Here is a 13,752-nt window from a genome sequence, read left to right as displayed (position 1 = left end):
AGATCTTTGTATGTGTGTGTGACGGAGGGATTCCTGCCACTCCTTTGCACATTTTATAAGCTCTTCACGAGTCAAAATACCATCACCCGACGCAAAATATATGTAGGCAATAAAAGCCGACCAATCAGGTTGTGAACATATCCCTATGCCTTTAGGTTCGGTGTTAAAATGCCAATGTGAACAATAAGCAGACCAGGACTAGATGGGTTTTTTTTTGTTCTGGACCAAATTAACCGAACTAGTGTGAACACACCCTGAGAGAGCGCTACATTCAGCGTGACGCCACACTGAGTTCACAATACTGTGCATAATAACTCATTCTGAAGATCATTGTTAAATGTACTGACACCCTTCTTTGACCTCTTGGTCTGACTTGATCTCCTCAGCTCTCTCTAATATCCTGCCTTCACAAACTGCAAGTTAATCGATAACAAATTGCGATTGAATGGTAATTTTGTTCTTCAAAATATACTATGATGAGATTGGCTGCCTTTGATTAGACTATTCTTGCGTGAGGAAGACTACTACTCGCTTTTATAATCGCCTAGCAATGACAATTAAGGAAAGAAGAAATACGGGACAAAAGATTTTTTTTCAGGACACTAAAAATAGAGCTGAAAAATGGGACGTCTGATCACCCTAGGTATAATTTAATATAGCACAACAGCTTTTATATTGAAATGTATTTGGCTCAGAGAGACGTGTCTTGAGGCAGCGTCTGACCTTTGCTTTGCTGTCTTTTCTGAGAAAGTCCTTTGTTTCTTTCAGACCACCATGAGGGATCTGTCTCAAATGCTGAAGAAGATGCCGCAGTATCAGAAAGAGCTCAGCAAGGTGAGAGAGGTCACTGGAGATGTGTGATCAGCCAAACGAGAGACCTCGTGGGAGTTGCAGTTCCAATATTTAACTCACTGACCCTTAAAATCTGTCCCTTTAGTACTCAACCCATTTGCAGTTGGCTGAGGACTGCATGAAGCACTACCAGGGAACCGTGGACAAGCTGTGCCGTGTAGAGCAGGTACAATTTCACCCCAGACAGACATCACTGCCACAGAATAGACAAACAGTCAGAAATGAATGAAATATATGTTTTCAAAATAATTATTTTAACATTCACATTCACCAAATGTGATAATATTGTTACTATTTCATTATGAGATTAATTGCAATGATTTTATTTATTATTTATATACAGTGAAACCAAAAATTATTCAGACACCAGACATAATTTTTTACTAGTGGGTTCAGGACACATATTCTTTAATTTATGCAAGTGAGGATAGCAAAATAAAGGAAACTGTGACATATTATACCCAAAAGTTCTTCATACAGTGGACTACCAGTAAAATTGATAAAAATTTGGAACCAAAATGATTCAGACACTTTGAACTGACCATGTTTTGCTTAAGTGTTTTTCTTTTATTGCTAATGCGGCCTTTTACACCACAGACTGAGTAGAATGAAGCATTGCTTGGTCATTGGTTGACCTAAATTGGTATTATCTAATTTTGTCCTTAAATTCAACAGCTGACAGCTGATTGGTTGATTGTAATCCATTACACACCTTCCTATCAAAGTTATCTGACATTATCAAGATTAATTTGTTCTGACACAGTTTAACAGTTTAATTTTATTACCATTTTCTAAATGATAGTGAATAAACTGATAATGTGAGAAAATGTTGAAGGTGTCTGAATCAATTTTGGTTTGACTAGCTCTAAACTAGTGCTGTCAACTGTAAGAAAAAATATCTACACAAAAATGATATTTTTCTCTCTCTTTTTTTTAAAACTAGATTATATTTTAACTATTTGTGCTTGTACAATGAGCCAATTATTGGAAATGTATAAACAATGATTTAATTTTATTGGCTTTATAATATTTCACTTATTATTGTTATACATTATGCCCCATACAAGCCCACTGCAATATATTAATTATTTGAAAACAGAAAATGTGCATTATCCACATGCATTATTACAAAGAGAGGGGCTAATACTTGTGTTAATCTGCCAAGCGCATACAATTTACTTTTGTAAATATACCAGTCTGTTACTAGTTGGTTTGTTACTAGTTTGTTACCTGTTTGCTGCAAAGTCTGGTATGTGAAATAATACTATATATATTTACACATAATATTGTTGATTGTTGCCATAAGTGACAAAAACCCTGATTTGAAATGTCCTAATAATCCAACTAAAATTGCAAATGTACTGTATATCTGTGAATATATTTTAGGAGCCGGGTCACGTTTTATTTTGTGATTTGATTAATGAACCTGTAATAGGACAGTACAGTGCTATGATCATCTATGCCTCCTCCATTTATAGCTCCGTTTATGGCAGGTTAAAAAGACATTTGATTCTATTTCTATGGTGTAGGCTGAAAGCAGCCAAAGTGAGAGGTGGCGGGGAGGAAAATATAACTCAGAAGCTACTCTGAAAAGTTACCCATTAGGTCACGATTCATTTTCAATGAGGGGGTGAGCAGAGCGGAGCCAAGTGCAATGGAACTGCCACAATGAGTGATAGAGTATGAAGTGCGTGTCTAAAAGCTGAGCTACGAATAGCAACTTTGTTTATATCAGCTTTACCAGGATCTGCCACTGGTTAAAATGATCTAACTAAGATAATGAGGTGCAAACTATAGTTTTAGCTGTAGTTATATGGTTAAACTATGGTTACTATTCAAGAACTATGGTACATGCATGTTTTTATCAACGTCGTTTGAACATAATTTATTTACTGCGCTCTATCCCCCGGCAGGATCTCGCTATGGGAACAGACGCAGAGGGTGAAAAGATTAAAGACCCCATGAGGGCCATCGTACCAATCTTGCTGGATGCCAACGTCACAACCTACGACAAGATCCGCATCATCCTGCTCTACATTTTCCTGAAGAACGGTTAGGGAGTCTCTGGCAGCCATTTTATACCTCGGTTTGCATTTCATTGCCCTGATCAGCCATTTTGTAACGTGGCTTGTGTGTTCATGTGTGGCAAAACAGGGATCACGGAGGAGAACCTTAACAAGCTGATCCAACACGCCCAGATCCCTCCTGAGGACAGTGAGATCATCACCAATATGGCTCACCTGGGCGTCCCAATCATCACAGATGTACGCTATCTTCTTCCTGTCTTAAGCAACGATTAAATGTCACTGTCTGTTAAAGCACTGTACAGTTTCTGTGACCTGCCATTGATGTTTTTTTGCTTGGTTTCTGTATACTTCAGTCTACTCTCCGCAGAGGCAAGAAGCTCGATCGTAAGGAGCGTGTGAGCGAGCAGACCTATCAACTCTCTCGCTGGACCCCGCTGATCAAGGATATCATGGAGGTAAATCCTGATCTATTGAGTTTAAAAAAATAAATTGTGTGTAAATATGTGATCTTACTTTGTTTGTGAATCTTGCAGGATGCTATTGAGGAGAAGCTGGACACCAAACATTACCCGTACATCTCAACACGCTCATCCTCTTCCTTCAGCACTTCTGCAGTCAGGTACGCACGCTCACTAAAGTTGGGTCAAATTCAGAATTTAAGGCTCCCTTTAAATAATGAGTTATTTGAATTTAAATGGGCCACATCCCACAGGAAGGTTGAATAGAATGACAGGTAGAGGAATTTAATAAACTGCAAATTAAATACACTCGGCTAGTTTTGTTCATTGAACAAAATTGGTAAGAACAGATTATTTATTACCTGTTTTGCCTTGTAAACCTGCTTCATGTTGTTTGGGTCCATTTTGAAGACTTAATAAATTAGACGTACAACGGCATTCTGAGAAATTAAGTGTTCTTCCGTCATGTTCCATAAAATATGTTTAAATTTTTTTATAAAAAATGTATTCAAATATCTAAGTATCATCATATTATACAATTAAAATAAAATACATTACTAATAGAATGAAAAGTTTTTGGGAATACCTTTTTTTTTTTTTGTGTATATGATGTCTACTATGTTTATAGATAATTCACTGATAACTAAAAATGTTAACGCTTTACAATAAGGTTAACTTCTTTAGTTAACATGAACTAAAAATAAAAAAAATTCTACTTACAGCAGTTTTATTAATTCCTTTAAATGTCCTACCATTTCAAACACTTCTAAACAATTCTAACACATACACACAACTCCCAATACACAGGTGAATACATGCAGTTTTGTATTTCACAAGTCAAAAGATTGAAGTAACTAGGATCAATAATTTGTGCCGGGGGTTGGGGAGAAGACTGAGATCAATACCATGATTGGTGGGTGGTGCGATATGTGGTGGGGGTGAACGCCAAGTCGCTTTTTAAAAGCAGTGTGGAGACTGAGATATTTCCTCTGGGTCAGCAGTAATGATCCCGGCACGCTGTTCTGCTTTCAGGGCAAACAAACCAGCACATCTCCTGTAAACAGTAGCAGAGACAAAGCAGGAAGTCTCTGACTCCCACAGAGGGAGAGCTGAGAGCTGGTGGGTCTCATTGAATGGCTATTGATCGGACTCGAGATCACCAGTGTTCACGGCAATTTCCCCTCTCATTATACTTGCAAATGACGACGCGTCTCCACTTCCTTCCACTGTAGAAAAAATGTAAGGGACCCATTCTGTCATCATCTTCCAAACCTGTATACATGTCTTTGTTCTGCTGAACACAAAAGATATTTTAAAGAATGTTGGTAACCAGACGGTTGATGGTAGCCATCGACTTCCATAGTATTTTATTTTTCATACTATGGAAGTCAATGGTGCCCCACAACTGTTTGGTTACCCATATTCTTTAAAATATCTTTTGTGTTCAGCAGAAGAAATAAACTCAAACAGGTTTGGAAGTTTGGAACTACATAAGGGTGAGTAAATGATGACAGAATTTTCATTTTTGGGTGAACTATCGCTTTAAGGCAAAATAAAATAGCAACCCTGTTTTATAGCAACTATAACCAAACTTAAAACACTTTAACATATGTCTGCATGATAAGAACTACCTAAAATGACAGAAACCATATTTGGAAATGCATTATTTGAAGTGTAATTGGATTTTTTTAGTTTGGCTTGCATCCCATTCGATTATATGGAGGGCAGGGTTTAGAACCTATACTGCAGCCAGCCACCAGGGGGGGCGATCAAAATGTTTTTGCTTCACTTTTCAGGACGTGTACAGCACACTTGCTGTACATACTTTGATATATGCCATAATTCAGTGGGCAAGTGTGGCAAAGACGAAACATGGTGTAAAACAGCTAGTGCAGTCTCTAACTGCTGCCACTAGAAGGCCATAAATGGTACTGCAACAACAGATACCTTCAAATGACACTGCAAAAACAATGATGATTCCATCTTTTGGTTTGAAAAAAAGAACCGTACCTTGAAAGTTGACATGCATGAATGCGTTTTTCCCATGGCAGTGCCCGATATGGCCACTGGCACAAGAATAAAACCCCTGGAGAGTACCGCACAGGCCCTCGCATCATGGTCTTCGTCATCGGGGGCGCGTCCTTCAGCGAGATGCGTTGTGCCTATGAGGTCACACAGGCCAATGGCAAATGGGAGGCCATCGTTGGTGAGTCTGCAGAGGATACTGCTAAAAATCACTGTAAATTCAAGAGTTATTAAGCAACCACCCTTTAATGCCTTAGATTGATACCTTTACCTTTAACTATACATGTGTTGATATGTGTAATCAGACTGGCAAATTTGTCTTATATATTTTTCCTGTGCTCTTGTCTTGTATTTTGTGCTTGTCATGTTTTAACTGCTTTTAAATTGCAGTCGTGATCCTCAGCCGTGTTCATAAGTCTATGTTCGTAAGTTCTTCTGTGTGTCTGTTTTGTGTGTGTGTGTGTGCTAGGGTTTATGCTTAAGATGTGCAGTTTTAGATTTGTCCTTTTATCATACACTTTTTAGAAAATAAATGTTTTTTTGTGGATGTTCACATTGAGATTGATTCAGTCGGCAAGTCGCTAATTGGCGTTTCTACCCGACTGCTGTAATCACACGGTGGATCACGTGAGCTCCACTGTCTCCACTCCTATTGGTAGTTGCCGTATTACGTTGCTTTACATTTGCATACATATTCTCAAATGCTCGCAACATTAAAATGATCGCCTTTTGGTCACTCTGTCGCTGCGAATTACTGTCAGCGCGAACGCCCCTTTAGAGGTTAATTCTGTAGTACAGCAAAAAAATCTGTTGTTTTCCAGAAGAAAACTGAGCATTGAACATTTCACAATCACATTGAATTTCTAATTGGTTACACAATTTTGTCCAAGTATGAGGTCTTTATCACTATCTGAGATGAACAATGCAGTTGAAAGACCTCAGGTGAGACAATTGGCTACTAGTTGTGAATCTTTGTGGGATAAGTTACGATACATTTAGTTGATAAAAGGAGGCCTACAAGTTGCAGAGGCTTCCTTCAATGATACATCTTCCCAGAGCTTCCAAAAATAATTTTTGGTCAGGGTTCTAGGAAAATATTTCTGAAACATCAGGATCTACAGATGGTGGGAAATGGTGTTTTAACCCTCTTTTGTCCCCATAAAGATTAACGGTGGTGAAAGAACGTGAGGTGCGGTGTGAGATTAATTCTGAGCGTGAAGCCACCTTTGTTCCTCCGCAGGTTCTACTCACTTGCTCACCCCAACCAATTTTCTAATGGACCTGCGGCACCCCGACTTCCGAGAATCCACTAAGGTGTCCTTTGAGGACCCTGACCCCTCAGAAGAGTGAGAGAGAGAAAGAGGGAAGGGTGGGAGAGAGAAATCACACTCTGACAAAGTAAAGGCAGCCGAACAAAGAAACCCTTTCTGAACCCCCACAGCACAAGGGCTTTCTTTTCTTGCTCCTGTTACCACACTCTACCGTTTTATAACGCCACCACGCCTCAGGGATGGGTGTCCGGCTCCTGCCTCACTGAAAAGCCCACCTGCAAATCTCATTCAGGCTCCGCCTTCTATTGGGACCAGCCGATATTGATCGGTCTTGATTGGCTGGCTGAATGCCCCATTCAGAACTGCAGTGGGCGGAGCCTTTTTTGAGTGACAGATGCAGTAGGGGTCCTGACCCCATCCCTGTTGACCACATCCTCTCAGTTGGGTGGATTAAACTGCATTCTCCTCACTATGCGCCTTTTAATTCCTCTTCTGACAAGGAAGGGCTTCCTCCATTCGCCCTCCCAAATTTTAAAAGCTTCATTTTCCCGCAGATTTAATCTACCCTCAAGACTCACCATATTCCGATTATTTCTGAATAACAATCCAAGGCAATCACTCGATTAACTTTTTTTTTTTTTTTTTTTCAACTATGGAGAGGTAATTGATTTGATGTTGGATGCCAATTGCAGGATAATTTTTGGTTTTTAATCTAGTTCCTCAAACTACCTCACATCACGTCTACATGACCAAGTGGCCGTCTGCAAAGAATATATGTTAAAACAACTTCCGCCAGAGAGCGACTGGCTCTTTTCTTTCTGTATAATTCTTCTGCAGATGCCAAAGCTTGAAATGTAGCTGTGTTCTTCAGATATGCTTTAGCACTAACGCTTCCCCCCCTCAAACACTAACATCTTCAAAAACTAACTAGTTTGGGCCCTGGCTATGTCATTTTTTTTCCAGAAACATTCATGTTATGCCTCAGGGACTGTTTCCTGCATTCAAAATAGCTGATTATAAAACTGACCACCAATCAATCAATGAGACTTGTGGTTCATGACTGATACTTCAAAATGGATGTTTTAAACAAGCTTAGCAACACTTTATATTACAGCACTGTAATTCCTGTGCAGCTTGTGGTTACATTAAGTCTTATAAATTACTCATTGTTACTTGTATAAAACCTACAATTAGTCGTCTTCGCTCTGAAAGGAATGTTCTGGGTTAAATAAAAGTGTATGTCATGCTCTTGCGACTGGCAAGAACTTGCTAAACTCACATTTGCAATGGAAGTATATGGGGCACTGCATCGTAACAATGTTCAAATACACACAGTCATGAAAGTATAGCCATAAGACTTGAACATTAGCCATGTACATTTCTGTACAAGTTTATATGCAATATTTTAGTTCCTTATTTTCCTCTTTTAAATGGTCAATTCACCCAAACATTTTAATTCTTTCATCAATTCCTCACCCTCTTGTTGTTATCTTTGGAACTCAAATTAAGATATTTTTGAAGAAATCCAAAAGCTATTTCTGAACCATAGGCAGCCCATAATATTCATTTTTGGGCAAACTAACCCTTTAATTTAAACCCTTCAGAATACTTTGCCCCATAGACTTCCATTGTAAAAGCATTGCTGTGTTTTTACAAACAAATGGTACAGATGCTTTGTATAGAACCCGGCATATTCCTTTCACCCGACACTGATCTAATCGGAAGCATTGCAAAGAGTATAACATTTATAAGCCAACAAATGCACACAAATGAGGTCCTGTAATACAAAGTGTCCTTCTCTATACCTTTACTGACTAAACCATTGTTCAAGAATGATCTCATCATTCAAGTGTCAGCCTGCTAAAGCTATATCCCTTTTAATTTCCCCCCTTTTCTGTTGGTTTTTCGTGTTCGTAAATGATCACACCATATGCAGTATGCCAGTCCTAACCCATACTGCAACATGAAACACTTCTTGACTGTTCCAGCCATTATCGAACAATAATATGCTTTGTTTTCATGGATCTTTAATTTAGACCCGTTCATCTAGTTGAAGAGCTACAAATCACATTGTGTATCTGGGTAGCGATTAGCAAAGCTGCATTTTTGCATTTAGTTGGCCTAGGAGATTATATCAGCTGTGGTCAAAATAAGACTATTTAGATGTATGTTCAAAGTGGAGTGTGCAACTACACATTCAGTTCTGCTTATTCAAGGTAATGCTATTATCAACTGCTTTTTATTGCAATGCAGTGTGAATGTGAACGTGCAGCTTTGCTAAAAAAAAGTAGTTTAAAAGGGAGTAGAATAAACATTTGTTCCACAGGGCACCAAAAATCTGAAATTATTTCAGTGGGTTTAGGGCCCTGTGCACAAATGTTTTTGGATAGTTTTGATCTTACAGTATCTGTAATGTGTTAGAAATGCGTCTTCAGCTAATTATCTAATCAAATTTCATCCTTACCCTTTTTTTTTTAAATTATAATATTTTTAGATTCAAAGCAAAATATATAAGTCTCTTATGCTCACCAAGGCTGCATTTCTTTGGTCAAAAAAAGTGTAAAAACAGAAATACTGTGAAATATTACTATAATAATAAAAACAAATATTTTAATATATTTTCAGGTTACACTTTATTTTGAGGGTCCACTTTAGACATTCTGTTGACTATAAGTAACATTACACCTACATGTCAACTAACTCTCATTAGAGTATTAGTAGTCTGTAGTAGACAGTTAGTAGAATAAGTTGACATGTAGTTGCAAAGTTACTTATAGTTAGTAGAATGTCTGTTGGAGGAGCATCAAAATAAAGTATTAGCAGATATTAAGCAGACACTCTACTACTACTCTAATGAGAGTGTAATTGCAGAGTTACTTATAGTTAGAATATCTAAAGTGGACCATCGAAATAAAGTGCCTATTTTAAAAATGCAATTTCAGCATCATTACTCCAGTCTTCAGTGTCACATGATTCTTCAGAAATCATTCTAATATGCTGATTTGCTGCTCATAAAACATTTATTATTATTATTATTATCAATGTTGAAAACTGTTGTGAAAAGTCTTTACTGTCCCTTTTGATCAATTTGATGCATCCTTGCTGGATAAGTTTCTTAGTAATCTTTCTGACACCAAACTTTTTAACGGTAGCTTATATTATGTGTGTGTGTGTGTGTGTATAGATAGATAGCTGAAAACACATTTTTACAGTTAATCTTAAGTGTATGTGCAAATGTATAAGTTTTTCCTCTTTGTTTCTCTCCTCGGTGCTCATCTATGCAGGTTCAACCCATGTCGTCGCCCCCACCCAGCTTCTGGACGCTCTCAAGGCTATGAACAAACCCGACGAGGAACAGACAAGCTAAAATCGCAACTTCCTCCCCCCAACCCCATCGCCCAGTTACCCTCTCCCTCCCTTCATCCGTCGACCCTGTAAATCTCACCCGCTCCTATATAAATTGTGTATGCATCTTGCTTGGGAGAAAAAGAGAAAAAAAATAGATGATTGGTGACAAAAAGAATATTCTATAAATTTATATATATATATAAATATATATATATATAATGTTGAAATAAAAGAATCAATGCAAGTGTTCTGTTTTAAAATGGATGCAAATGATTAGACTGTCAAACTGAGTTTTCATTATTAATTGCCATTTAAAAACCTAAAATACCAAATGTAATATTGTATGTTATGGAACCTGCTAGAATATGTAAATGGTAGATCACCTTTTGCTTTCGTTTCTTATTAAACTGTGTTTTTTTTTTCTTTCTTTTTTTTCTTCAAATGGCTTAAAAGTGGTTGGGGGAGGGACTGGTTTTTATGCAAATAGACCAGTGAGGCAAAATTATGCATATCACTTCCTACGCTGAAGGCTAAACTACAGCCCAGTTTAGAGTTTAATGGGTTTAATTGTTGTCTCATTTTAGATGTGCATGCCATGGATGCTACTATGTGGCCCTTTTGACATGTGTGAAAACACTGAAAAATACAAATGAAACATTGAGCTTCTTCTGAGACTCCAGTGATGAAGAGGAAGGAGGCAAAAGGAGTAACAGATCAAAGCCTCAAGCTGTAAAAGTGAAAGAGACACTGTACATAGATGGCGAACGTCATCCCTCCTTCAGTCTCCGGGAGCATTTACTCTCCATATCCTTTTCTTTTCACGTCTCCTACTAGAGAGACCTCATGGTTTAGTGTGAAGAAGGCCAATGCTTGCAGATGTTTAAGGAATTCAAAAAATTCAAAAAAAAAAGGGCCAGTTGTATTTCAGTATTGTATCTCGTCAGATTAAGTCTCATCATTGGTTAGTAAACAATGTTTAACCGGGACATGCACTGAGTAACGTGTTGTTGTATATGCCATATGTTACTGTTTTTTCGTCTCACTGTTGACTGGTGAAATTTCTGACTGTGAAGTAGTAAAACTTTCCTTTGCCAATGTGAAGCCACCGTGTTTGTGACGTATTAGCTGTAGCTGTAGTGTTAAACTGGGAAAAAAATAGGTAATATCTATCTTTCGTTTGACCGTCTTGTTGTTTCTTTCTGATGCAATGTTATATCTTCCACTGGCGAATGGCTTTGCAACAAAACGCAATCCCCCTTTTTAACGTTTTGGTTTCCGTTACCTCTTTACTCTGTTCTGGCAGAAAGGTTGTATATTGCACTACGCGTTTTCTGTGATGCGAACGCCTATATGGTTCTCTTTTTAATTTATTTTAAATTTTTAAATTATTAACTTATTTTGTGTTTGCTGTTGTATAGCTGTGTCGACCGGATTGATTTCTATTAAATTTATTTTTCAGAGACTATCAATAAATAAGAACGTAGTCTGTCTTAAACCTGTCGATCTTACTGGGATTCTATGTTTGCGAGTGTTGAAGCACAAACTAAAGTATACTTTATGTGTACCGATGTAGTAAGGCTGTCTAATAAATTGGCTTCCATTACAAATATGAAATCAGTACATTTTTGTGACGTGTTCCATACATGACTTCCTCTATGATCGCACCTCTGGACTATGATAATCTCAGATTTTCTTTTACGTTGATCAATTACGTTGATTTATAAGGAAATTTATGATTTATAACGGGGTTCCCAAAACATTTTAACCGTAGACTATTTTCATCAAACTGTGCATATTGTCAATTTCTTGCTGATATAAATGTACATATACAGAGTTTGGACAATGAAATTGAAACACTGGCCAATATAGTGTTGGATGTTTCACGCCTATATATGCATAGCCTTGTGGTCAATCTTCACTGATTTTACATTCCATCAGTCCACACTTCCAAATAATCGGATAGATTAAAAGAAGTATACATATTTGCCGTGCTGTCCGAAGGGAGGGCTCCTAGTTCAGAATTTGGCCTGAACCAACACGTAGGACGGACTACATCCAACAGGAGTGACTGTTGACGCAAGAGGAAGTTGTCTGAAGGAGGTGTTTAGAGATATTAACCCGGATTGTATCCAAAAAAACATAAAACTACAGCGTCCCAACTCACTGCAGAATTAAATGCACACTTTGACTCAACTGTTCCACCAAAACTGTTTGTCGGGGGCTTCACAGAGTAAATGGTCAGGCTACTATTGCCAAACCTTGGGTCACTCATGTCAATGCCAAATGTCAGTTTCAATGGTGCCAACAGTGCAAATTTTGGCTTGTGGTCAATGCGAAACATATTGTTCTCTGATGCGTCCACCCTTCACTGTCTTTCCCACATTCGTGGGAGTTACGGTGTGAAGAAGCCCCAAAGAGGCTTCACACACCCTGATGGTTGTTCCCCAGAGTGAACCATCATGCCATTTCCTACTGTGCGTGACACTGACAAAGACTACCGAATCATTCTGGAGGACCATGTGCACCTAATGGTTCAAACATTTTACCCTGAAGGGGGTGCCGTGTATCAGCATGATAATGCACCAATACACACAGCAAGACTCGTGACAGAATGGTTTGATGAACATGAAAGTGAAGTTGAACATCCCCCATGGCCTGCACAGTCACCAGATTTAAATATTTTTAAACACTTTGGGGTATTTTGGAGGAGAAATTCAAAAAACATTTTCCTCCATCAGCATCACATAGTGACCTGGCCACTGCTCTGGATAAGGAATGACGCAGAATCCTTCTGGCCATTGTGAATGACTTGTATTTGTCATTCCGAAAACAAATTTACGAGTTCACACTTACATATAATTAAATAGAGTAAAGGTTATGTGTATTTGGCATGCTGTCCGGGGGGGAGGGCTCCAAATTTGGAATCTGGCCCGAACCCAGAGTACTCCCCCAGGTTGTGATAGGAATAGTTAGAACTAGAAGTGAGGAGATGGGGTGGTGGAGGGAAGCTGATAAACTGTCAACGAACAGAATTAAGTCTGCTGTGTATATATATATATATCTTATCTCGTTAATTGAGTAAACTGAATGCGCTCCTCTCGTGTTAATTAGGTTAATTATCTGAACGTGCTCCTCTCGAACTTTGTTTATAAAATATAATTTGATGCTGTATTTGCAGCAAAAGGTGGACCTACAACACACTAATAAATTATGGTGTTCCAGTTTCATTGTCCAACTCATGTATATAAAAAGTACACACACACACACACACCAATCAGGCAAAACATTATGAACTAATATTGTGTTGATCCCCCATTTTCTGCCAAAACAGCCCTGACCAGTCGAGGCATAGACTCCACTAGACCTCTGAAGGTGTGCTGTTGTATCTGGCACCAAGATGTTGGCAGCAGATCCTAAGTCCTATAAGTTGTGAGGTGGGGCCTCCATGGATTGGACTTGTTTGTTCAGCACATTCCACAGATGCTCGATTGGGTTTGGAGGCCAAGTCAACACCTCAAACTCATTGATATGCTCCTCAAACCATTCCTGAACCATTCTTGCTTTGGGCACCCTGACTGGTCTGCCTTTATGCAGCCCCATACGCAACAAACTGTGATGCACTGTGTATTCTGACACCTTTCTATCAGAACCAGCATTAAATTATTGAGCAATTTGAGCTACAGTAGCTCGTCTGTTTAATCGGACCGCACGGGCCTGCCTTTGCTCCCCAAGTGCATCAATGAGCCTTGGCCGCCCATGACCCTGTCGCCG

General features: G+C 38.6%; 1 protein-coding gene across 2 annotated transcripts in view; it reads left to right on the top strand.

The window, feature by feature from the left end:
• Positions 1–10,148, top strand: part of stxbp1a (syntaxin binding protein 1a) — a 43,868-nt gene extending 33,720 nt beyond the window's left edge. The window contains exons 12-20 of one of the 2 annotated variants that reach the window (XM_079834863.1): positions 769–834; positions 938–1,018; positions 2,766–2,904; positions 3,007–3,116; positions 3,233–3,334; positions 3,413–3,498; positions 5,389–5,543; positions 6,603–6,760; positions 9,918–10,148. In XM_079834863.1, the coding sequence (XP_079690989.1) occupies positions 769–834; positions 938–1,018; positions 2,766–2,904; positions 3,007–3,116; positions 3,233–3,334; positions 3,413–3,498; positions 5,389–5,543; positions 6,603–6,712 (849 nt within the window). In that variant the 3' untranslated portion in view covers positions 6,713–6,760; positions 9,918–10,148. The remainder of the gene's footprint in view (positions 1–768; positions 835–937; positions 1,019–2,765; positions 2,905–3,006; positions 3,117–3,232; positions 3,335–3,412; positions 3,499–5,388; positions 5,544–6,602; positions 6,761–9,917) is intronic. The other variant, XM_079834864.1, reaches the window with a different exon arrangement.
• Positions 10,149–13,752: the final 3,604 nt, after the last annotated feature.

Source organism: Gobio gobio (assembly GCF_949357685.1).
Source record: "Gobio gobio genome assembly, chromosome: 14".
Taxonomy (NCBI): Eukaryota; Metazoa; Chordata; class Actinopteri; order Cypriniformes; family Gobionidae; genus Gobio; species Gobio gobio.
The sequence above is the reverse complement of the archived record's forward strand: the minus strand, read 5'-3'. Positions and strand labels throughout refer to the sequence as shown.